Below are 24,690 nucleotides of genomic sequence, written 5' to 3'. Positions count from 1 at the left end.
AAGGACTTGGGAGAATACAGTACAATATTCATTCATTCAGCCAGTCCTATTTATTGAGTGTTTACTGTGTGCAGAGCACTAAGCATCTGGGAGACAGATTCATTCCTTGCCCACAACAAGCTTACAATAGAGTTGATATACACGCTCCCTGCCCACAGTGTGCTTCCAGTCTACATGGCACAGAGTTAAGGGGGTGTTGGTATTAGCTGCAGGACATAAGCTGGGTTGCCAGTGAAACAAGTGTTTACTATACCAGGCACTGTACTAAGCACCGGGGTGGATACAAGCAAACCGGGCGGGACACGGTCCCTGTCCCGCATGGAGCTCACAGTCTTAATCCCCATTTTACAGATGAGATAACTGAGGCATAAAGAAGTGATTTGCCCAAGACCACACGGCAGACAAGTGGCAGAACCGGAATTAGAACCCCTGACCTTGTGACTCCCAGGCCCGTGCTCTATCCACTGCACCGTGCTGCCTCCCTGATTGATAGAACCGTACGATACGACACCAAAATTTGTCTGATTGTGGCTGTCTCTCCATTCTCGATTTTCCGGTTAACTGCCAACTCCCTGTTTCTCTTTGCGCTCGGAAGACAGCTCATTCGCTCCAATTCAAGGAAAACCTAGGAGTTTTCCAAAGTGTGCTTTTGACGATGGGCTCCTTGTCGACGGGTAGCCTAACACGGAGAAAGGGAGGGAGGGGGTCTGAGGAGTCATTTGGAAGCCAAGAGCTGGGAAGATTATTCGAGAGGCTTTCTGAGAACTCATGTTTAGAGCTAGGGCATAAGGTTCGAGGCTTGGCGGTCTTCCCTGTCCGAGGTTTATGATGAAACGGAGGCAGGCCTATACCTCGTAGTTCGGAGATGGTAGGTCATTTTTCTTCTGGAGTATAAAGGAGAAGCCAGTCAATCAATAGTATTTATTGAACACTTACCTTGGGCGGAGCACCATACTAAGTTCTTGGGAGACGACACAACAGAATTAGCAGACGTTCCCTGTCCATAATGAATTTAGGAGCCAAGAAGGAATTGTGGGTTCTCCTGGTTCCTAGGAGGCTTTGCAACACAAGAGACACAGTGGATGAGTCCTGCTTATTTGGCCTGATGAAATTATTTTCATTCAGTCAATAGTATGTATATTTATTTATTAATCAATTCATTCATTCATTCATTTATGTAGTATTTATTGAGCGCTCACTATGTGCAGAGCACTGTACTAAGCGCTTGGAATCTACAATTCGGCAACAGATAGAGACAATCCCTGCCCAATGATGGGCTCACGGTCTAATTATGGACCTAACTGGTCACTAGAACACCATCATGAGGTCGGGGACTTATCCCCTTGTTTCCTTTGCCAAGAACCCCCTTTTGGGAAACCAGTCAAGGAGCCCAAAAAGCGATGTCTAGTGGAAAGAACCAGGGCCTGGGAGTCAGAAAACCTGGGTTCTAATCCCAGATCCACCACTTGCCGGGAGTGTGACCGTGGGCAAGTCACCTAACTTCTCTGTGCCTCATCTCTGTATCGGTAGAATGGGGATTCGATACCTGTTCTCCCCTCTCCTTACATTATTAGGCCCATATGGGATAGATTCCATGTCTGACTAAGTTATCTTGTATCTATCCCAGTGGTTAGTACAGGGCTTGGCCCCTAATAAATACTTAGCAAATATCGCAGATATTATTATTACATAGCAGAGATAGTGGATGAAGAGTGCTGAGGAGAGATTTGCTGGGGAGGCAGCAAGGTCTAGTGAAAAGAGAGGGGACAGGATGTCAGAAAACCCAGGGTTCTAGTCCCAGCTCTTCCACTTGTCTGTGGTGTGACCTTGGGCAAGTCACTTCACTTCCTTAGGCCTCAGCTTCCTCATCTGCAAAATAGGGAAAAAAAATACCAGTTCTCCAGGGACTGTGTCTGGTCTGATTATCTTTTACCTAGCTTAGCATTTGGTTCAAAATCTTTTAATAAGTAAATATTGCCATTATTCTTCTTATTTTCACATCTATAGATAGACTGGCGTATGCTCCTTATCTCTTCCCCTTTATTCAGGGTCTTCTAGGAACCCTCATCCATTCATTTTCCCTTAAACAGAATTGTATTTGTTTTGGTTAAAGAAAGGTCAAGAAATCCACTTCCAAAGAAATTTTTTTTTTCCGATGGCATTTGTTTAGTGTTTCTATGTGCCAAGCACTGGCTAATCAGGTTGCACACAGTTCCTGTCCCACGTGGGGCTCACGGTCTTAATCCCCATTTTGCAGATGAGGTAACTGAGGCCCAGAGAAGTGAAATGACTTGCCCAGGGTCACACAACAGATAAGTGGTGGAACTGGGATTAGAACTCAGGTCTTCAGACTCCCAGGCCCCTGCTTTTTCCACCAGCCTGCTTCTCCTAGATTTCTCCACCTTTAAGGAATGTCTTTGCAGGTGGCAAAACAAGGCAGAGACTAGGGAATTCTGGTTTCCCTTTCCCTCCCCCTCTTCCTTTCCTCTTTCCTCCTCCTTTCTCCTCTCCTCTTCTCTTACTAGGGAAGGATAAAACCATGGAAAGGCAGTAAACCAGAGATCTGTTATGCAAACAGAAGGGGAGTGCATTAACTGGTCAGACTGGTTGGCTGATTCTTCAGTTATTAAATGGAAAAGAAAGAAGAGTGCTGAAGCTGGTAGATCAGGAAAATAAACATTAGTTCTAGGAGGCTGCTGGGACGGCAACAGTGTCTGTCGGTTCATCGTATTTATTGAGGGCTCGCTGTGCGCAGAGCACTGTACTGAGCGTTTGGGAGAGTACACTGTAACAATAAACAGACACGTTCCCTGCCCACAATGAGCTGACAGTCTGTCAGTATCTGGAGATCACAGATCTGACTCCTCTCCGCAGATTTGTCACCAATTAGTGTGAGCTTCTCTTCCCAGTGACTTAGCTTCCTTGAGGGTAAAATGGGAGTCATGTAGCCATTTCAAGGACTGATTCATACCCACAAGGATCCAAGCAGGATAACTTTAAGAAAGAATTAGCACGTAAGCTCCTCGAGGGCAAGACTCTTGTCTACCAACTCTGTTGCGTTATACATTCCCAAGCGCTTAGTACAGTGCTCTGCAAACAGAGCAAGTGTTTTAACAAATACCATAAAAAAGCCAGAGGTGTGCTGCCAGAAATAGGAGGCATCATCCTTTGAGTTGAACCAGTGAAATCCACACGCTCCTTTGAAAAACAGCTTTTTTGAATATTGCTAATGTTCAGGGAAAAAAAGTGCTGTAATTTAGTATTCCTCGAGAGGTGATTTTGTAACTCTTTAAGGAACAGACGGTAAATGCTCTTTACAAATGCCTTTTGTTTAATGTAATAGGTTGTTGAGTGGTTAGAAAATAAACAAAATAACCACTAGAGAGGTTTTTCCTAATAAGCTTTGGCTCCTTTATTTTTAATGCCAAAAATGAATGCACCGCATTCAGTGCCAACTCACCACCAAATACCTCTTTATTGTGCCAAGGTGTCTGGAGAATGTCAGTGTTACATCTAATAATAACGATGATGGTATTTGTTAAGTGCGTACTCTGTGCCAAGCACTGTTCTACGTACTGGGGTAGCTATAAGGTAATCAGGTTGGACACAGTCCCTGTCTCCCCTGAGACTCACAACCTCAATCAATGAGGGAAATGAGTCACAGAGGAAGTGAAATGACTTGCCCGAGGCCACACAGCCGACAAGTGGCAGCGCCGGGATTAGAGTCCAGATTTTTCCGACTCCCAGGCCCGTGCTCTATCCACTAGGCCACGCTGCTTCTTCTCATGAAAAATAGGTTTAGGTTTAGTTGTTTGTCCTGGACATGTGACCAGGAGGTCTTCTTTTTTAAGATTCAGTGGTTGGTCGAGGTGTGTGTGTGTTGCATATTAGTTAATGTCATTCAGTCAAGGATTGCCCCAAATGCCTGGCATCTTCAGAATCAATCGATCAGTAGTATTTATTGAGTGCTTACCATGTGCTGAGACCTATACTAAGCTCATGGGAGAGTACAATGTGGTGGAGCTGGTGGACATGATCTCTGCGCTCAAGGAGGTTACAGTCTGGCAGGGGAAGACTTTACCATCTGTGGGAGGAGCTTACAACCAAATGGGAGAAGCTTACAATCAAGTGGGAGGAGTTTAGCATCCCGCAGAATAATAATAATGTTGGTATTTGTTAAGCGCTTACTATGTGCAGAGCACTGTTCTAAGCGCTGGGGGAGATACAGGGTAATCAGGTTGTCCCCACGTGAGGCTCACAGTTAATCCCCATTTTACAGATGAGGTAACTGAGGCACAGAGAAGTGAAGTGACTTGCCCACAGTCACGCAGAAGGAGCTAGAAGCCAATGTTAACCCCTCTGAAAGTATCCCAAGAGTACGAGTCCAACACTACCTTTCCTCCCTTCATTTGGGAGGATGCACATCACAAGTTTAGAAAAGTCTGAATGCCTGGGTTTCTGTAAAAGTGAGTTCCTTTATAGATCCTTGAGCTCAGAAAAATCATCCGTCTTCTGGCCTGCTTTCTTTAGAATTAGCTATTTGTCATTTTTAATCTCTCCAAGTCCTCCCGGGGCCTGTGACAGAATTACATTCCCCCCAAGCACCATGGAAGTTACAAGATGGAGTCTTAAAAAAAGGAGCAGGAAATTGCCGTGGCGAACAATAGGCCCTTGAATTCTGGGGTCCATGTCACTTCCTATAGGACTTGGGAGATGCCATGATCCGGCGGTGTGCCAGATTACATCCGACTTGATGATCTTGTATCAACCCCAATGCTTAGTGCGGTGCTTGTCACATACTACACACTAACAGATACCACAATTATTATTATTACAGATTTATGGTATCAAAGAAGGCCATCGAGCCCCAGTGCAAACCACCATTACTTTGCTCTGAATGGAGAAGACAGCCATGGAAATAGTGTGGTATTTGTTAAGCGCTTACTGTGTGCCAGGCACTGTACTAAGCGCTGGGGTGAATACAAGCAAATGAGGTTAATAATAATGTTGGTATTCGTTAAGCGCTTACTATGTGCAGAGCACTGTTCTAAGCGCTGGGGTAGACACAAGGGAATCAGGTTGTCCCACGTGGGGCTCACAGTCTTAATCCCCGTTTTAATGTTGGTATTTATTAAGCGCTTACTATGTGCCGAGCACTGTTCTAAGCGCTGGGGTAGACACAGGGGAATCAGGTTGTCCCACGTGGGGCTCACAGTCTTAATCCCCATTTTACAGATGAGGGAACTGAGGCACAGAGAAGTTAAGTGACTTGCCCACAGTCACACAGCCGACAAGTGGCAGAGCTGGGATTCGAACTCATGAGCCCTGACTCCAAAGCCCGTGCTCTTTCCACTGAGCCACGCTGTTTTACAGATGAGGTAACTGAGGCACAGAGAAGTGAAGTGACTTGCCCACAGTCACACAGCTGACAAGTGGCGGAGCGGGGATTCGAACCCATCACCTCTGACTCCAAAGCCCGTGCTCTTTCCACTGAGCCACGCTGCTTCTATGGGTACACAGTCCCGTACCCACATGGGGCTCACAGTCTTAATCCCCATTTTACAGATGGAAATGTCCTAGTTGTCTAACCAATTCCCCTAACTGCTTAGTAACAGAATCTCTTTCTTCCACAGCTTGATCCAGTAAGGATGGATCATCGGCTGCAGCTTGCTATGGAGGTAAAATATATATATGTATATTTTTAAAAATTATGATTTATTTACTGTATGTAATGATTATTACCGTAATTATTACTGTATGTAATTTATTACGGATTACTGTATGTAATTATCTGCATTTTGGAAGAATTGATAGGACCTGGATGCAACGGTCTTGTTTTTTTCTGGGTCTGATTGGGAAATGGACTTTCCCACTAATCAATCAATCAATTAATGGCATTTATTGAGCAGCTACTATGTGCTGAACACTGTACTAAGCGCTTGAGAGAGTACAATACAACAGAATTAGCAGTCCCAATCCTTGCCCATAAAGAGCTTAATAATAATAATAATAATAATGGTATTTGTTAAGTGTTTAATACAGTGCTTTACACACAGTATGTGCTCAGTAAATATGATGGAATGAATATGTGCCAGAAGCTGTGCTAAATTCTGGGGTAGATACACGATAATAGGGTTGGACACAGTCCCACAGAGGGCTCAGAGTCTTAATCCCCATTTTAGAGATGAGGGAACTGAGGCCCAGAAAACTGAAGTGACTTGCCCAAGGTCACACAGAAGACAAGTGACAGAGCTGGGATTAGAAACCATGACCTTCTGACTCCCAGGCCCATGCTCTACTTACTACATCTAGACTCAAGGAATTGTACTGCTAGCTCTTTCCCTTAGCCCCAGTAAACAAAAATCCCCTTGTATTCTTCCAAGCGCTTAGTACAGAGCTCTGCACACAGTAAGCTCTCAATAAATATCACTGATTGATTGATTCGGCCCCTGGCTGGAGTCCTGGGCAGTGCAGTTCTCAAGCAGCTCCAAATTCAGGTCATCCTAAAATCAGCGTTCCTAGGAATTTATTTATATCGATGTCTCTCTCAATCTCTAGACTGTAAACCCACTGTGGGCAGGGAACGTGTCTGTATATTGTTATGTAGTACTCTCCCAAGCGCTTAGTACAGTGTTCTGTACACAGCAAGTGTTGGATAAATATGACTGATTGACGGAAGGGCAAGCCGGGGCTGCCGGGGCTTCCACGTCAGCGAAAAGACTGTGGGAAAAAATGGATATCACAGGGTGAGGGAAGCGGGAGAAGGAGAGTGAGATAAGCAGAGAAGATGGAAGACTGTGTCTAATCCATCCTCTCCCCAATTCATTCAAAGTACTGCCCTTAAAAACCTATCCCAACTGTTGTTTTTAAATATACGGAAACTCTAAGGCCTCAAGAATCAAACCACCTCTACTTCCCATTGACCGGCATCTCCATGGCCGTGTCTTCTCGAATTCAGAAGATGGTTTTATCCGAAACACAGTCTTCTCCAGGAACAAATCCATGTTGTCATGGGAGGAATTTATTTTGCACCTCCATTCCTCCACCTATTCATACTAAATGCTAAATTCCTTGTCTTTTCCTGAATGCTCCTCTAGACTCCAAGCTCGCTGTGGACAGGGCATGTGTCTACCAACTCTGTAATATTGTCATATTGTACTCTCCCAAGTGCTTAGATCAGTGATCCACACACACACAGGAAGCGCTCAGTGACTGATCTACTGATGGATTGGGCTAAGCGTCATTTGGAGGCTTGAAGTGTGAGATGCCAGAGGGTTATCGAAGTTCCAGTCATCGTTCGGTTAAATTAGGTGGAGGAACAGGGAAGAAGGGAAAGGAAAGGAAGGTGGAGAAAAATCCACAAGTCCTGCCTAATTGCTTTTGTTTGGAGCAATTGCCCAAAGGAAATAGTGTCATCCCTTTGCTCTGCAGCAAAGATAAAAAACCAGTTTCTAGGATTAAGAAGAGTTTAGATAGGGGATGGGAAGTTTCCCCTCTTCCCCCGCTCCGGCCCACCACCAAAAAACCCCACAGAAAACTAGACCCATTCCAGCTCTTTGCTTTGTCCAGAGAATGGGTCATTTCACTGCTGAATTATTTGAGGAATTTGGAGTGTTAGGGGGAGAGCCCTGGTACAGCCTGATTCCCAAATCGAAAAATACCATCTACGTGGAACCTAGAGGAGACCAGGAAATGGCTAAGTGGGTCCAAAGATCTTCTGTTCACTTAGCTCTCGATAAACATAGAGTTGTTGGGAGTTTCTCGGGCACGTTGTTCCTTAGGAGGAAAGGAAGGAAATAATAATAATAATCGTGGTGTTTGTTAAGGGTTTGCTATGTGGCAAGAACTATGTGTTCTAAGTGCTGGGGTAGATACAAGATAATCATGTTAGGTGCGGTCCCTGCCCCACCTGAGACTAATAGTCTAAGTAGGAGGGAGGACAGGGCTTGAATCCCCATTTTACAGATGAGAAAACTGAGGCACAGAGCAGTTAACTGACCTTCCCGAGGTCATACAGCAGGCAAGTGCCAGAGCCGGGATTAGAACCCAGTGCTCTGACTCCCAGCCTGGTGCACTTTCCACTAGACCATGCCGTTATGAATCTAAAACGGGTTCTTCCTCTCCTCTCCACCCCTGCCCCTTTTGTAGCGACTTGAAAAATGACAGGCTCTTGAATTCCAGCCCTGGCTCTGCCCCTGATTCAAGACCGTTTTATAATACTAATAATACTACTAATGATGATAATAGTACTTTGTTACTATGTACCAAGCACTGTTCTAAGCACTGAGGTAGATAAGATTTAATCGGGTTGGACACAGTCCCTGTCCCACCTAGGACTCACAGTCTCAATCGCCATTTTACAGATGAGGTAATTGAGGCACAGAGAAGTGTAGTGACTTGCCCAAGGTCACCCAGCAGACAGGGGGCGGAGGTGGGATTAGAACCCATGATCTTCTGATTGCCAGGCCCATACTCTATCGACTACACCGTGCTGCTTGTAATCTCTAAAGCTTCCAAAGAGCTTAACCATACTCAAGGAGGTACTTTTCACATGGGGATAATCTGGCTGATCATGAAGTGACTATCCACCAGCCGCCTGGGCATCGCCAAGGACCAGGCAGGGACCTCCCCCTTGATGACCCTGGTTCTGTGGGAGAAGCTGGGAGGTTCCCTTGGAGAATGATAATAATTGCTATTATTATTATTAATAAGGTATTTGTTAATTGCTTACTATGTGCCAGGCACTGTACTAAGCGCTTGGGTGGATACAAAGAGAAGCAGCGTGGCTCGATGGAAAGAGCACGGGCTTTGGAGTCAGAGGTCATGAGTTCGAATCCCAGCTCTGCCACTTGTCAGCTGTGTGACTGTGGGCAAGTCACTTCACTTCTCTGGGCCTCAGTTCCCTCATCTGTAAAATGGGGATTAAGACTGTGAGCCCCACATGGGACAACCTGATTCCCCTGTGTCTACCCCAGCGCTTAGAACAGTGCTCTGCACATAGTAAGCGCTTAACAAATACCAACATTATTATTATTATTATTACAAACAGATTGGTTTGGACACAGTCCCTGTACCACGTGGGGCTCCCACTCTCAATCCCCGTTTTCCAGATAAGGCAACTGAGGCCCAGAGAAGTGAAATGATTTGCCCAAGGTCACACGGTAGACAGTTTTCGGAGCCAGGATTAGGACCCAGGACGTGGGAAAGGGAAGGGGCTTGACCCTCTTGTCGATCTTCTCCTGAGGGAGGGGTTGGTGGTTGTGGGCATGATATTGTTCTTTACCCCATGTCACGCCTCCCTCGCCAACTGCCGAACTCAAGGGTGTTTCAGGTTGTGTTTTTGTTGCCGTCCCTCCTCTCCCCGCCAACCCTCCGTCCTCTTCCCAGGCCCAGGCCGAAATGGACAAATACCTGTCTGGCCCGCTGCCCCCCGAGTCGTTGCTCGCCGACAAGAAATACCGCCGGGAGAGCGCCTCGGTGGTGGACGAGTTCTTCTCCACGGACAAGGGCCCCTCCACGCCGTACAGCGTCAACATCAACGTGATCCTGCCGGACACCACCCACCTGCGCACGGGCCTCTACCGGCCCCCGAAGCCCCTCCCGGCCTTCCCGCAGATCAAGACGGAGCCCGGCACCGGCTTCGCCCAGCCCTGCCCCTCGGCGGCCTCCGTCACCCAGACCCTGCCGGACTTCACCAGCGTCTTCAGCATGCCGCAGTCGGTGGCGGTGAACAACATCTTCATCAAGCAGGAGATGGCGGGGGAGATGGCCCTGTCCGGCGGCCCCCAGCCCACCCCGCTCTATCCGCTGCCCATGGGCGGGGGAGGCCTGGGGGCGGGGGACGTGGCCATGGCTGGGCCTTCCCCAGGGGGCACTTCCGCCATTAACAGTCTCAACGGCATCGCCATGACAGCAGGGAGCAGCGGGGCCTCCCTCCACCGACCTCCCCGGCCCAGCGGGCCGGTGAAGCCTTTTCAGCATCTCCCCCAGGGGCAGGGGAGCTTTGGGCTCTCTGGGCAGTACTACCCCACCCCGGGGGTCTCTCTGCCCCCCTCGCCCCCAAACTCCCAGCCCGGCAGCCCGGAGAATCAGCCCGAGCTCATCAACACCCTGTCGCCTCCGCCCTCCTACGAAGCCACTTTCGGACTGAAGCTCGTGCAGTCGGCCCAGATCCACCCCATCCCCAACGGCCTGGGGACCCTCCCGCCGGGTCACGTGATCATGCAGGCCCCGAAATTCAACCGGCGGAACAATCCCGAGCTCGAGAAGAGGAGGATTCACCACTGTGATTATCCAGGTAACTCACGGGCCCACCTCACGTTGGACAGTTGGAATCCCCAAGATTGTTCTGTCCAGTGTCCAGTTTTCCCTCTAAAGCAATCCGTAATAAAGAATGAACAGTCACGGTACATGTTAAGTGCTGAGTATGGGCCTGTACTAAGTGCTGGGGTAGATACAAGTTAGACTGATCTGTGTCTTTTTATAAAGATCACACGCGGACACACGCACACGCTTAGTCTAGAAAACATTTAATCATAACGTGCTTTAGGATGATAAGCAGTGTTGCCTTGTGGAAAGAGCATTAGGTGCTTAATTAGATCGGACACAGTCCCTGTCCTACGTGGGGGTCATGGTCTCAATCCCCATTTTACAGACGAGGTAACTAAGTGCTGGGGTAGATACAAGTTAATCAGGTTGGATGCAGTTCAACAGTTGGGCGATGTCCAGATGGGGCTCACAGTTTAAATAGAAGGGAGTAGGATTTAATCCCCATTTTGCAGAAGAAGAAACTGAGGCCCAGAGAATTTAAGTGACTGGCCCAAGATCACACAGCAGGCAGAGCCAGGATTAGAACCCAGCTCCTCTGACTCCCAGGTCCACGGTCTTTCTGCTAGACCATGATGCTTCCTAATATTGATTATGTGAGACAGGGAGGCGGATGGGTTCCCAGTTTCACCTTTGATATCCATGAGAATCATCTTAGGTCCAAATGGAACATCTTCTGATATTTTTAGTATATTTATGAAGTGCTTACTATGTTTCAAACACTCTTCTTAGGGCTGGGGTAGATAGAGGTTAATCGGGTTGAACCCAGTCCCTGTCCCACTGGAGTTTCCCAGTCCAAATAGGAGGAAGTAGGATCGAATCCCCATTTTACAGTTGAGGAAAATGAGGCAAAGAGAAGGTGAGCGATCAGTAACCCCCGCTCTAGACCGTAAACTCACTGTGGGCAGGGAATATGTCTTCCTACTCTATTGTCCTCTCCCAAGTATTTAATATAGTGTTCTGCACATAATAAATGTTCAATAAATGTGATTGATTGCCCAAGATTACCTTGGACCAGTTCACATAGCAAACCTTTGGCCCAGTATTAGAACCCAGGTCTTCGGACTCCCAGCACCATGCTCTTTCCATTAGGTCACACTACTTCTCAACCTAAAACATATTATGGTTAAATGTTTTCTAGAATAGATGTGTGTGTATGTGTGTGTGTGTGTGTTCTTTATAAGAAATCAAGATTCAAGTTTACCACAGTAGTGACAGATCAATCAATCAAGTGCTTACTTTGTGGAGAGCACTGTACTAAGCGTTTGGAGTACAACGCAGTAGAGTTAACAGACTCTACTGACCGTATTGAACTTTCAATCCAGAGGCCCAGGCACAAGGGATGACCCCTCTTATTTTTTTTTATTTCAAGAGCCCATGTCTCTCTACCAATGAGTGTAACCCAGGAAATTGCAATGGGAGCCCATGGAGGCAATCTGCCACACACTTGCCCAAGGCCAATGTGCACCCATGGGGGATCCAATGATCCAAGTTGGGCTGCGGGTGCCAGAGTTCCGTTCAAACATCTCTTCAGGTCGATCAATGAAGGGCATATTTCACTTTAAAAAATACATGATAACAATGATTATGGTACTTGTTTATTCATTCGATCGTATTTATTGAACACTTACTGTGTGCAGAACGCTGTACTAAGCACTTGGAAAGTACAATTCGGCAACAGACATAATCCCTACCCAACAACGGGCTCGCTTAAGCGCTTACTATGTACCATGCACTGTTCTAAGTGCTGAGGTAGATACACAATAGTCAGACTGGACACAGTCCCTGTCCCACGTAGGGCTCACACTCTTAATCCCCATTATACAGATGAGATAATTGAGACCTAGACAAGTAAAGTGATTTGCCCAAGGTCACCCAGCAGACAAGTAGTGGAGCCGGGATTAGAACCCATGACCTTCTGACTCCCAGGCCCGTGTTCTGTCCACTAAGCCACGCTGCTTCTCCAATAATTTCAAATACCATTAAAGAAGGAGAAGAGAAAGTTGACTAGGGCCTGAGAAATCAGTGGAATTTATTATTTTTAAAATCATTTTATTGGGCTCTAAAGTGCATTCCTCAGGAGAAGAAAATGTTGGAAAATCTGTGGTTAACAGCTACCATTTAGGTTGCTGCTCCAGAGAATTGAAAAAGAGGAGGCTATAAGCTCCTCTTAAGGGAGGGCAGGGCACGTGTCCGCTAATTCTGTTGTGTTGTACTCTCCCAAGCACTTAGTACAGTGCTCTGCATGTAGTGAACACTCAATAAATGCGATTGATTGATTGACTGAGACAGGAGAAAAAACCGTTAAAGAGACACAAGGAGAAAGAACACTTTTAACAAGGCGAGTGTTAGTAAGGAGAAGGAACTCAGATCTGGGAGCCTTGCCTGGCCTTTGAATGGAAAAATTGGAAAAACCTTTATGCCTAGATGGTTCCATTCAAAATATGTCAGTCTTACAGCCAGGAGGAGCCTATAGTCTGATAAATGTGGTAATTGGATCGGACAGAAGCCTGCCACTTTGGGGAATCCTCCCTCAACTCCACATTCAGGATTAGGTTTGCTCTGAGGTTTATGAGTTTTGTCAACTTTTTGATGATTGGTCTTAAGGCCTCAAGGTCTTAAGGTGTGTTAAGGCCTTAAAAACAGTCAACGAGGAAATGCTGCTTCTCCTTTGCCACCAGAAGGAGAACTCTGAATTGTACGGGTGGGAGTGTTGAGAAGCAGCATATCTCGGTGGAAAGAACACGGGCCCGGGAGTCAGAAGAGTTGGGTTCAAGTACCGACTCTGCCTCTTACCTCTTGAGTGACCTTGAGCAAGTCCCTTATTCTCTCTATACCTTAGTTTCCTCATCTATAGAATGGGGATTAAATACCACTTCTCCCTCCTATTTAGCGTGTGAGCCCCATGTGGGACAGGGACTGTAATCAATCTGATTAACCCATATCTACCTCAGTGCTTAGAACAGTGCTTGACACGGGGTAAGTGCTTAATAAATACCGTAATTATCATTAATTATTGTCAGAGAAGTCAGATTTGGCAATGGCTTCATCTGTTGGTGGCTGAAGCTCTCTTCCCCTTATCTCTGGTTAGCTTCTCAGTCAAACTCATTCCCGTTCCAGGGCAGTGAATCGAAAAAGCAGTGTGGCCTATTGGAAAGAGCAGAGGCCTGTGAGTCAAAAGGATCTGGGTTTTAATCCCAGCTCCGTCACTTGTGCGCTGTGTGACCTTGGGCAAGTCACTTCAATTCTCTGGGCCTCAGTTACCTAATCTGTAAAATGGAGGTCAAGACTGTGAGGTCTATGGGAGACAGGGACTGGGTCCAACCTGATTAGCTCGTATCTACTCCAGGTCTTAATACAGTGCCTTGCACATAATAATTTTAATTGCGGTATTTGTTAAGTGCTGACTATGTGCTAAGCACTGTATTAAGCCCTGGGGTAGGTACAAGATAGATCCCACATAAGGCTCACAGTCTAAGTAGGGGAGAGAACAGGCATTGAATCCTCATTTTGCAGATGAGGGAACTGAGGTGCAGAGAAGTTAGGTGACTTGCCCAAGGTCACGCAGCCAAGTGGCATAAACCCCTTAACAGATGCCATTAAAAATAAATGGCTGGGGTTCTCTCAAAATAGAGGTGTAAGAAAGTAACCCTTCTTTTCTTTTGCAGGTTGTACAAAAGTTTACACCAAGAGCTCTCACCTGAAAGCCCATCAGAGAACCCACACAGGTAAGTGTTCCCTTGCAGGACGAGTGGTTTCTGGGAGATTGGGTGAAAAATTGCTCATATCAAGAGTGCAAGTTCCTCGTGGGCTGGGAATGTGTCTGGGCTTTAGTGTTCTCTTGCAGGAAGAGGGGCTTCCCAAATGTGTAAGCTCATTGTGGGCAGGGAATGCGTCTGTGCTTCCCTTGTTTCTTTTAAGTGCCCAGACTAATGCATTACCCTTAGAAGGTGCTCAAAACTACCGTGACTACTATTACTAATATATAATTTCCAAACTGTGAAATATAATAATATAATATATTTCCAAACTGTGAAAAGTTATCAGATACACTGGTCTGCGTGGTACTGACCAGATTTGGAAGTCCCTATCTAAGCTTAGTTGAAGTGGTAAGAGTAATAATTATTGAGCTCTTCCTGTGTACAAAGCACCGTACAAAGTGCTGAGAAAGAGTCCTGTAAGGCCTAAAAGCGGGTTGGACCTTGAAGTCATTACGGCTACCGGGAAGCTACTCTCTGCTGGAAGGCATCAGAAGGGAACAGTGAAAACAACTATAATAATTTCGGTCTTTGTTAAGCACTTACTCTATTCCAAGCGCTGGGATAGACACAAGATAATCGGGTGGGAGGACAGGTGTCGAATCCCCACTTTGCAGACGAGAGAATTGAGGCACAGAGAAGTCCATTTGCCGTCCCAAGGTCACACAGCCGTAAGTGGCGGAGCTGGGATGAGAACCCAGGCCAGGGCTCTTTTCACTAGGCCATGCTGCTTCTCCTATTGCGGGGAATTCCCGTTCCCTGCTTCCCTTGATTCCAGAGGGCAGCTCACTTCTGGGACAAAGAATGAATGGAGAGCACAAACTGGGTTCCAGATCCCCCGGCTTATAAATATCTATATCGTACATTCCCAACCCAGGCAGAAATGTGCCTCTAGAGCCCTTTGAATCAATTGTGAGAGCTTATCAGCTCTCCCTCCTATATAGAACTCACTGTTCCCTGGGTAAAGCCTGTTTATGGAAGTGTTGATCTTTAGTGCCTGCAATTAAGACATCCCTGGCTCCACTTGCCCTTTTTTAATAGCAGTGAAAGACCACTAACTGGAATCCTGACTGGGAATATTCTCCACACTTGGCCTTGCTGGTATCACACCTTATCAGTTCCTTTGAAAGGCAATCAAAGTCATTATTATTTTCCAAAGTTGAGAATGTGAACCATTCCCCCTTAGCCGCAACCCCTCTGTCATTTGGGGTGGGGAGGGAAGGGCGGGGGGCATTTCTGCCCCTCACGGTGTGCCAGGGGGAGTGGGGAGAGGCCGAGGGCAGTCCCGGGTTGCAGCAGGGACCCCGAGGTACACGAGAATACGGTTTGGAAGCTCTATGCTGATCCTCCCTCTAGGTAGCTCCCACACCAGGGTAAAGGAAGATCAACCTGTCTTTCCCTTCCTGCAGTTGGTCTCCTGGCAGGCCCAGTCTCCTTGGACAAGTCACTTCACTTCTCTGTGCCTCAGTCAACCTCATCTGAGGGATTAAGACTGTGAGCCCTATGTGGGACTGTGTCCAACCTGATTTCCTTGTATCTACCCCAGCGCTTAGTACAGTGCTTAGCACCTAATAAGCACTTAACAAAAACCACAATTACTATTCTTATTATAATGGCCACAGGAGCGGTGCTCTCTGTGAGGTTTTAACCCCAGATTCCAAAGTGCGGTTTTCTACAACAGATGGCCCAAACTGAGGCTGAGGAGAGCCAAAGGCTACTGGCCGGTGGCCATTCTTGGCACCGAGCCCAGTGGCCCCAAGGCCGCCCGAGCCCTCTTCGTAATCCCAGGTGTTTCCAAGAACTCGTGAAAGACTTTGTCTTCCAACTCTGTCTGGAAACCTAAGCCAGAGGGACGCAGAGATGGGGTTGCTGAAGCAGCTGCAGGGGAGGACGGGACCCTGACTCACCTTCCCGAGCGGTCACTGACTTTGTCCGACTGCTCAGAGAGAGGCGGCCTGGCTCTCTGGCAGGACTCTATGGAAACGCGACTCCAGAGAAATGAAGGGAGCAGAAGGGGTAGGTTTCTGGCAGTCGGTTCCCGCTCCCCTTTTTCACAATGGACGTTGCACTGGAGAAAGAAAAGAGAATTGATTTTGGCAAGAGCTTTCTTCGGCTCAGGTGGTGTTATTGTTCCTGGTGATGCATTGCCCAGGCAGAGAGAGAATGTGTGTGTGTTTGTGTGTGTATGCGTGTGTGTGTGTGCTTGTGTGTTAGGTTCCAGGCAGAGTGTGTGTGTTTGTGTATGCATGTGTGTGTGTGTGTGCTTGTGTGTTAGGTTCTAGGTTGTAATACAACTGGAGATATTCCTCCTCTTCTTCCTCCTCCTCTACTCTTGTTCCTCTCCTCTCACTTCTCCTCTTCCTTCTCCCCACTTCTTCCTCTTATTTCTCCTTTTCCTCCTCCTCTTTTTACTTCTCCTCCTCTTTCTCCTCTCCTCTTCCTCCTCCTCTTTCTGCTCTCCTCTTCTTTCTCCTCCTCCTCCTTTTTTTACTTCTCTTTCTCATTGTCCTCTCACTTCTCCTCTCCTTTCTCCTCCTCGTCCTCTTCCTCCTCTTCTCCTCCTCCTCCTTTTCCTTCTCCTTCTCCTCCTCTACCTCCGCTTCTTCTCCTTTTTCTTCTCCTCCTCCTTCTCCTCCTCTACCTCCGCTTCTTCTCCTTTTTCTTCTCCTCCTCCTTCTCCTCCTTCTCCTCTTCCTCCTTCTCCTCTTCTTCTTTCCTCCTTCCTCCTCCTGCTCTCTAACTATTCCTTCTCCTTCTCCAGCCCACCTAACTCTGAAAACCAAGGCAAAGGGATGGGTGATGAAACTGGCAGTTTCAGCAGGCTAAACATGATGTCTTCATTCATTGTAGAGAGAGTTGAAAATGAAGGCCATGCAACACAAAAAATGCACCACTGATTGAATTCCCCTGCCAAACTTAAGTTGCTCAACACAGAAGCCTGGGATCCTAATAGAACAGAGACAGTTTCTGACTCTGCTCCCCTTGCCCTCCTCCAGTGCTCTACTGATGCTTCCCAAATTGGTATAAACCAGGCGTTGAGTCCTCTCCCGGCCCGCCCCCCCCCCCAAACAACAACTCATCGCTTTGCCATCAACCCTTTCAAAATGAAAGGCCCCGGGCTAATAGCATCTCTTTTGGTCCCTAGTAGCCAGCTGGAAATTATTTATCAAGCTCCATAATATCCTAGCCCATCTGTAAGACTAATGGTGAGCTTTCTCCCCGGGGCTTGAGGGGTTAAGATAGGCATTTGCCAATCATCCCTAGATCAGAGCAAAGTGGTGTAGAGCTCCAGCCTTCTGTAATCGATCCCTTGCGATTGGTCTGTTGGCCCAGGACCCCTTGAGGCTGGGGACGGGGAGGAGGCGAGGTTGCCCATAGACGCCAACCGCCGCGTGGGCACCATTGTGAGATTAAATATCTAACCGAGACCCCCACTGGCCCACCTCCCGGGGAGCAGGATGCCAGTCAACCCCATTGTTTGAAGCTGCCCTGCCGTGGTGTCCCCGGGAAAAAGAGCCAGTTCCCGGGACAATGGAAAACGTTTTTATTTTCAGATGTGGCCGATCGGCCCTTTATTGTCTGAGAACTGGAGGCCTCCCCTGGTGGGGGCTGACCTAGCGGAGGCTGACCTCCTGGAGACAATGGTTCCGGCCGAAAGGGGTAGAAGCCGGCCTTGGTGATTTGCTTTAGAGAGCGAAAGCGAAGCTGCCTCTAGATGCCATTCCTTCCTCGCCTCCTGGCCGCCAACCCCATCCCGTTGTTCACCCAAGAAATGCCTAGAGTTGTGATGGTGCTTCTGGTTTCTGTCCGACCCGTCATCCTCTCTGACCGATTCTCCTCTGACGCGTTGCCATCCCGCAGGTGGTCGGAGGCCAAAAGCAGCCCCGAGCAGATCGTATGTTTGCACGCGTGTATCCCGTGTTGCCCGGGGAGGTTGTTTGGCACATGTGTGAGCCAAATCCCTGCCCACACATGTGTTTTGACTGCACCCAGTTGGCTGGGGTTGGGTTTTCGGCCCCGGCATGCGTCCTCCCCGGTCTCCCCGTGTTTCCGTGTGGATCCGCTGGCGGGGGAACGCGGCTGTCGGTGCGCACGTCTTATAGGCCGGGGGAGGGGGTGCCGTGGCGGCGGGCACAAGCACATACCTTCTGTGAACGTGTGTCTGCATGTTTGCGTGCACGGCCCGGGACACTTGAGCGCATGTGTTTGTGTTTCAGCGCACACATGCTTGGCGTGTACGTGCATCGGAGTTGGTTTTTTTTTTTTTTTTCAGTTGCCTGTAATTGTCCTATGAAATGTTAAATATTTGAGGTCAGGAAAGTCAGCAGATTCCCTGAACTCTGTCTGGTTGTTCAGGCTATTAAACGGCGAGGGCTAATATTTGAGGGAGCCCCACCCAACTCCGGCAAGGGCCGCTGCTTGTAGTGCAGAGTTCAGCTCGGTTTCCCCGGGGCAGATGGGACGGAATCAAAGCCTCTCAGTTCTCTCCTGGCTCCTGTTCCTATCCAACGGGCTTAGCCTCTGCACCTCGGGAAGATTCCTCGGTAGAGGTTTGGACCGATCCACCCGGTCAGCCTGGAGTTCGTCTACACCCCGGACAACCCCGGAGTCCCGGACGCAGGTCGATTGTACAGGTCGATGGCCAGAGGGCACATATTCTCCGTAACCCAGGCAGGAAGGTTCTTTCTCTCTGAGTGCCGCTGACGGGGAGGAGAGAGGGCTCGAGTTAAGCGCTTCTAGTTTCTTAGCCATCTTGGCAGCGAGAGAAAGCTGGCGTGAAACGCGGCCTGCCCTCGGGTTGATCTGGGACCGGTGCTGGAAGGAAGCTGGAGGTGGGCCTGAGGTCTGCTCGGAATAAGGAAGAGTTTCAAGGCAGATGTTGCCGGGTGGTGGGGCTGGCTGGGACACCCAGCCCCAGCTCCCGTCTCCTACCGGGAGAAGCAGCGTGGCTCAGTGGGAAGAGCGCGGGCTTGGGAGTCAGAGGTCACGGGTTCTAATCCCGGCTCTGCCGCCGGTCAGCTGTGTGACCTTGGGCGAGTCACTTCACTTCTCTGTGCCTCAGTTACCTCATCTGTCAAATGGGGATTAAAACCGTGAGCCCCACGTGGGACAACCTGATCGCCTTGTATCCCCCAGCGCTTGGAACGGTGCTTTGCACATAGTAAGCGCTTAAGAAATACCACAATTTATTTTTATTTTTACCATCTCTTTCCTGGCAGCCCCACCTCTCCTGCTACTTTCCCGCTACTACTATTAACTGTGGCATGTCTTAAGCACTCACTATGTGCCAAGCACCGTACTAAGCACTAGGTTAGTTACAACGCAAGTCGATCGGACACCGTCCCTGCCCTACGTAGGGCTCACAAGTCGATCGAACACAGTCCTTGCCCTACGTACGTCTAGGGGAAAGGGAGGACAGGAATTTTATCCCCATTTTTATGCACGTGGTAATAAAGGTACAGAGAAGTTAGGTGACTTTGCCCATGGTCACACAACGGACGAGTGGCAGAGAGGGATTAGAATCTAGATTTTCTGACTCCCAGGCCTGTGCTCTTTCTACTAGGCAGAGCGACTGAGGCTCTGACCTAAGTGCAGCCCTTCTTTTCCCACCCCTTCCTTTGAAAACCTGCTCTCCCTCAGAGCGGGGCTGAGGGGAGGGTATTTATTGAGCGCTGTGTGTAGAACACTGGACTGAGCGCTTCTCCGAGTACAGCAGAATAAAGGCACACGCTCCCTACCTTCTCCACTCACTCTGTCTGTGCCCTCCTGTTCCAGGCTTCCACAAAATCAATCAGTAAGTCAATAATAATAATAATTAGAATGAAGGTATTTGTTAAGCACTTGCTATGTACCAAGCACTGTTCTAAGCAGTGGGGTATACGAGATAATCAGGTTATCCCACGTGGGGCTCACAGTCTTAATCCCCATTTTTCAGATGAGGGAACTGAGGCCCAGAGAAGTTAAGTGACTTGCCCAAGGTCACACAGCAGACAAAGTAATGATGGTATTTGTTAAGCGCTTACTATGTGTCAAGCACTGTTCTAAGCGCCGGGGTAGGTACAACCTAATCAGGTTGGACACAGACCTTGTCCCAAACGGGGCTCACTCTCTTAATCCCCTTTTACAGATGAGGTAACCGAGGCCCAGAGAAATTAGGTGACTTGCCAAGGTCTCGGAGCAAAGTGACGGAGCTGGGATTCGAACCCGTGATCTTCGGACCCCCAGGCCCGTGCTCTATCTGCTACTCCATGATGCTTCTCAAACGCCGTTATTTACTGAGTCCTTACCGTGTGCAGAGCACTGTACTGAGCGCTTGGGAGAGTTGGTAGACACCATCCCTGCCCTCCAAGGAGCTTCCACCCCAAAGAGTTCAGAAAGCCACAGGCCTCCAGGACTTGGGCGTTAGGTGGGGGTCGGGTGGAGGAGGGGTAGCCACCGGGTTGGGTTGGCTGGTTTTTTCTCAGCCCGAAACTCACTCTGTCGCTATTTCCCCACAGGAGAGAAGCCGTACAAATGCACCTGGGAAGGCTGCGACTGGCGCTTCGCCCGGTCCGACGAGCTCACCCGGCACTACCGCAAGCACACGGGGGCCAAGCCCTTCAAGTGCGCCGCTTGCGGGCGCTGCTTCTCCCGCTCCGACCACCTGGCCCTCCACATGAAGAGGCATCAGAACTAAACGTCACGCCCCCGGCCACCTCCCCCGGCCCCGGTCCCGACCCCAGCCCATGAGGGGGACCCCTTCCTTCCTCCCCTGCCGGCGGACAACTCCTCTCAGACCCCAAAACCTTCGCTGAGCTGTGAACCGGGACCAAATGCGACAGCACAGGTCGTGTGTGCCCACCTAATAACGCCTGTTCCCACACACAGGGGAAGAGGCTGACTTACACCCACTGGACCAGCCTGAATTCCTCCCACCTTTTATTTTCCTCCTTAGACATATGCCCTAATCAAGACAAAAAAGAAATATCTAGCAGCAAAGACCGGGTCCACGCAGAGGGAGGCCTTCTTTGGACTATAAAACACTTGGTTTTCAAGTAACTGGTATTTATTGTCGCTCGGGTCGACTTTTGGGTTGTCGTCAAGCAAGCGGCCGGAGAGAGGTCTCTGGCCTCTACCCACCCACTGCCCTGCCCCTGAACTGGTCGAAAGGTGGGAAGGGGCAGACCGGTGATCTGGGGGCGACGCGAGGGGCTTGTCAGTGTGGCGTCGGCTGTGTCCCGGCTCCCGGCCCAAGCAGCGGGCACAGGACTCGGGACGTGGCTCGGCCCCCAAGTTGGAGCCGAGACGTGGTTGCCTCTGCCACGGCTCGTTGGCTGGGCCGATTCGAGCTACTCTGCCCCCCCCCCCCCGGAGGGGGAGGATTCTGCACTCGTGGGATAGGTGATTAATTCCCGTTCGGGCTGCTTTTTCATCCTCCTCCTCTCCTCCTCCCTTAGAGACTCTCCCCAATGGTTTTTCCGCTTCTCTCGAGTTGCCAGTTTGGGAAGAAGCAAATCTGGGGTGGGTTAGGAGGGCCAGGGGCCTAGAAGATGTCACAGCACGAGCCTTTTCCCAGATGGAATCCACTGGATAAAGTCAGCGCCGGGCCAAGCTGCTACTGATTCCAGAGGACAACACTGGCAGGGTCCCTCCCCCTCCCCCCCGCCCCCAAGCTGACCACCTGGAGAAAGTCCAGCAGAGACTCTTCTCTTGATTTTGGTGGGAAAGGGATGGGGGAAGTGGCTGGTGACATCAAGCTCCTTGGAATTGATTGGGGGGGATGGATTGCAGTTTCTCTTGGCACACATTTCTGGGGTGCAGATGGAGGTTCTCTTGCTAAGATGGCGAGACCACAATGTGTACCACCCCGGATTCCATCAGAACCAGGTGACTCTCTGAGGGGCTTCAAGGGATCGGATGGCGGGGGGCATCTTTAAAGGAAAAGACTTGTTTTCCCAGAAGCCCCATTCTTCCTCCAGTTAGGCAAACCCCCGCAAAGACCCGGCTGTCTTTTTCCTTTTATGAAAGCAGCTTCGGACACAGTATCTCAGTCATGGTAGTCTAAGATGTCAAATTAGCAATCCCAAAACCTACCTCACCGGTTGATTCCTTAAGGCTTTTAGGAGCTGTCTCGTCTTCCTTAGAACAGCGAAACATTCAGTGTACTCCTAGCTGTTCTTCTGATGCCTATAAAGGGTTAACCACCCCCAGGACAAGTAAAGGTTATCCTTTCTTAAGCAGCTATTGTGTAAAAAAACCCCAACAAGGTGTAATTATGTTCTGTTCGCATCTGGGACACAGTAAACGATCTAGCCAGTTTTCCGTAGAGTGACGGCAATGTGGATGTCCCCGGCGAACAGTGTAAGTAATGTACATATGTGATATAATTCCAAAGGACTCTGGAAAAGCAAGGCGCTAGGACAACAGATCTTTTAGAGGCTTAAAACACTGGATGCCATCGTTGACCGGTGAAGATGACGGCCCCGGGTACTCTTCGAGACAAAGGGGCACGCGCTACCGGTTGGAGGGTCAAGCGAACGGGTGGACGAGGCACGGTCTTCCCTTCAGCGGTGTTTGGGTGACCCGCATTGAAGCACTTGTATCAGTAGCACCCCAACTCACCTGTCCCGCCGATGAGGTGGGTGAGGCAAGGCGGGAGGATAGGGAGAAAGCAGAAGTGTAGGCCGTGAACACTTTCCAACTCAGATGACTCAGTGCCATCAATATTCATCTCGACGGGATCGAGACTGGGAAGAGGGGTGGTGCCCTGTCCAGTTCCTAGACAGTACCGGATGCTTTTGTGTCTGTTTCTAAATTTTCAGTGCCGTGGCTTCTGCCACCAGGTTCCATGGCTCAGACTTCACAGGGGCCTGGGAGGAAAACACAAAGGATATGGAGCAATCGCTAGGGCCAGGTTATCCCTCTAGGTTTGGCTAACATTTAGATGCCATCCGTGCGTCTTTTCAAATGTGTTGGATGTGAATGCCTCTCGGTGCCTAGATACACACTAAATGACTGGAACAGAAAGTCCTCTTGGTTGACTCGAATGCCGGTGGGAATTGACGCCCTGCAGTGAGGAGATGCTGCTGATTCTCCAAGGAACAGTCCCAGAAGGGACTGGGGGGGATTTGCTTCTTGTTCTCGCAGACCTAAAAAGTAGGCTCTTTTTGGAGTCCTAGCAGGCCAGAGTGTCGATCGACCCATCGCTTCGAATGAGCACACACATTTTTGCATCATCTTCCTCGTTCTCATATTGAGGTGTCCAGGAACTTTTCCTGTGGAGGTTAAGAGTATTATTCGCAGAACGCAAGCGGGCCCTTCGTAAACTGTAAATTTAGGTGGAGGGAAGGTTGGGATTAACCCAACTTCATTCAGCCCACCGAGTTGAGAGCTTTCAGGGCAGATGGTCAGGTTCATGGTCAGCTCGTTGACAGGCAGAGTGATTGCCATATGGCCCGTGGAGGAACTTCTTTGAGAGAGACTGGGAGAGGGAGAACGAGCACTATTCTAAAGCCCCCAGTTAACGTCAAGGAGATATGAGCAGCTTGAGTCAGCAGGAACGATGCTCACCGAACCAAGTTCACAGTACTCATGGACCACTTGCTGCAGCACCCAAAAGCTCCTCTCTCTCCTCAGTGGATTAGGAGTTCAGTTTTCCCGGAAAGAACGAAGCCAGAGCAGTGGTGTGGTTTTGGCTCGGCTCAAAGCTGTCCTTGTTTGGGGGGCTTATTTTGAGTCATCACGGATGCCAGGGATCGGGAGGATAACGGCTATTAATGTGGTCATTCCACAGTCTCCCGGAATCTCCAAGTGCTGAGTCGAGGGATGGAAGGAGAACAGTGAAGTGGTTGGTCCCGTTCAGAGATGGAGACTAAATTCGCTTGCCCACGGGAAGTCTTGACCACGCATTTGAGTTTGGAGAGAAGCCCTCTCGCTCTTCCCATCCTCTCAACCTTTGAGTTGCCTTGGGGATCTGGAGAGCTGCAGGAAACCTGGCTACTAAACTCCTTCTTTCTAGGCCTACCCGCCTTGCCGTTATTCAGAGAATTCATGCTCGGTCCCAGCTTTCCCCACTGGTAGCTGTTTCCAAGACTGGGAAGAGAGGCCACTAAGAGGCAGTGAATTACTTGAGTTGTTCACCCTCCCTCTGCCTCTCTTCCCTCTGATGGGTAGGATCCAGGAGGTCAGAGCTGGGCAAAAAGGGAAAAACTAGTAGAGCCATATATGGACCCCAGAAGGAAGACATATAGGCACTCTGGTTTGCAGAGGAGAACCAGGCTTATTCACTGAGGAGGTGGGCCCCATCCATGCACTATGAAAAGTTTATAAATGCACCAGGCCACCATCTTTAGCTTCCCCATTCTGTCACGTGGGCAGTGATGGAACGGGGGGCAAGGGAGGCCCCTAGAATGGGAGCGAGATCACCGGTCCGGCTGCCACCATTTTGGATTTCATTGCTCTTTCAAACTTATGACGTTAGCTGTTAAAGCTGGTGAGCTCCTTATTGCAGAACTTGAGTTGCCCGAGAAAATCTGTGTCAGGGAGTGTTGCCCCTAGATAACAAAAGAAAGGTGAAATAAGGTGCTCCATTCTAGGGAACCTCTGAAATTGTAGCTACTTAGAAATT

General features: G+C 49.1%; 1 protein-coding gene across 2 annotated transcripts in view; it reads left to right on the top strand.

The window, feature by feature from the left end:
* Window positions 1-21,122, top strand: part of LOC100073840 (Krueppel-like factor 5) — a 63,833-nt gene extending 42,711 nt beyond the window's left edge. For both annotated transcript variants that reach the window (XM_007669893.4, XM_007669894.4), the window contains exons 2-5: window positions 5,634-5,678; window positions 9,388-10,297; window positions 13,995-14,054; window positions 20,582-21,122. In XM_007669893.4, coding sequence (XP_007668083.2) covers window positions 5,634-5,678; window positions 9,388-10,297; window positions 13,995-14,054; window positions 20,582-20,760 — 1,194 coding nt within the window. In that variant the 3' untranslated portion in view covers window positions 20,761-21,122. The remainder of the gene's footprint in view (window positions 1-5,633; window positions 5,679-9,387; window positions 10,298-13,994; window positions 14,055-20,581) is intronic.
* Window positions 21,123-24,690: the final 3,568 nt, after the last annotated feature.

This window comes from Ornithorhynchus anatinus, chromosome 6 (assembly GCF_004115215.2).
Source record: "Ornithorhynchus anatinus isolate Pmale09 chromosome 6, mOrnAna1.pri.v4, whole genome shotgun sequence".
NCBI lineage: Eukaryota > Metazoa > Chordata > Mammalia > Monotremata > Ornithorhynchidae > Ornithorhynchus > Ornithorhynchus anatinus.
The sequence above is the reverse complement of the archived record's forward strand: the minus strand, read 5'-3'. Positions and strand labels throughout refer to the sequence as shown.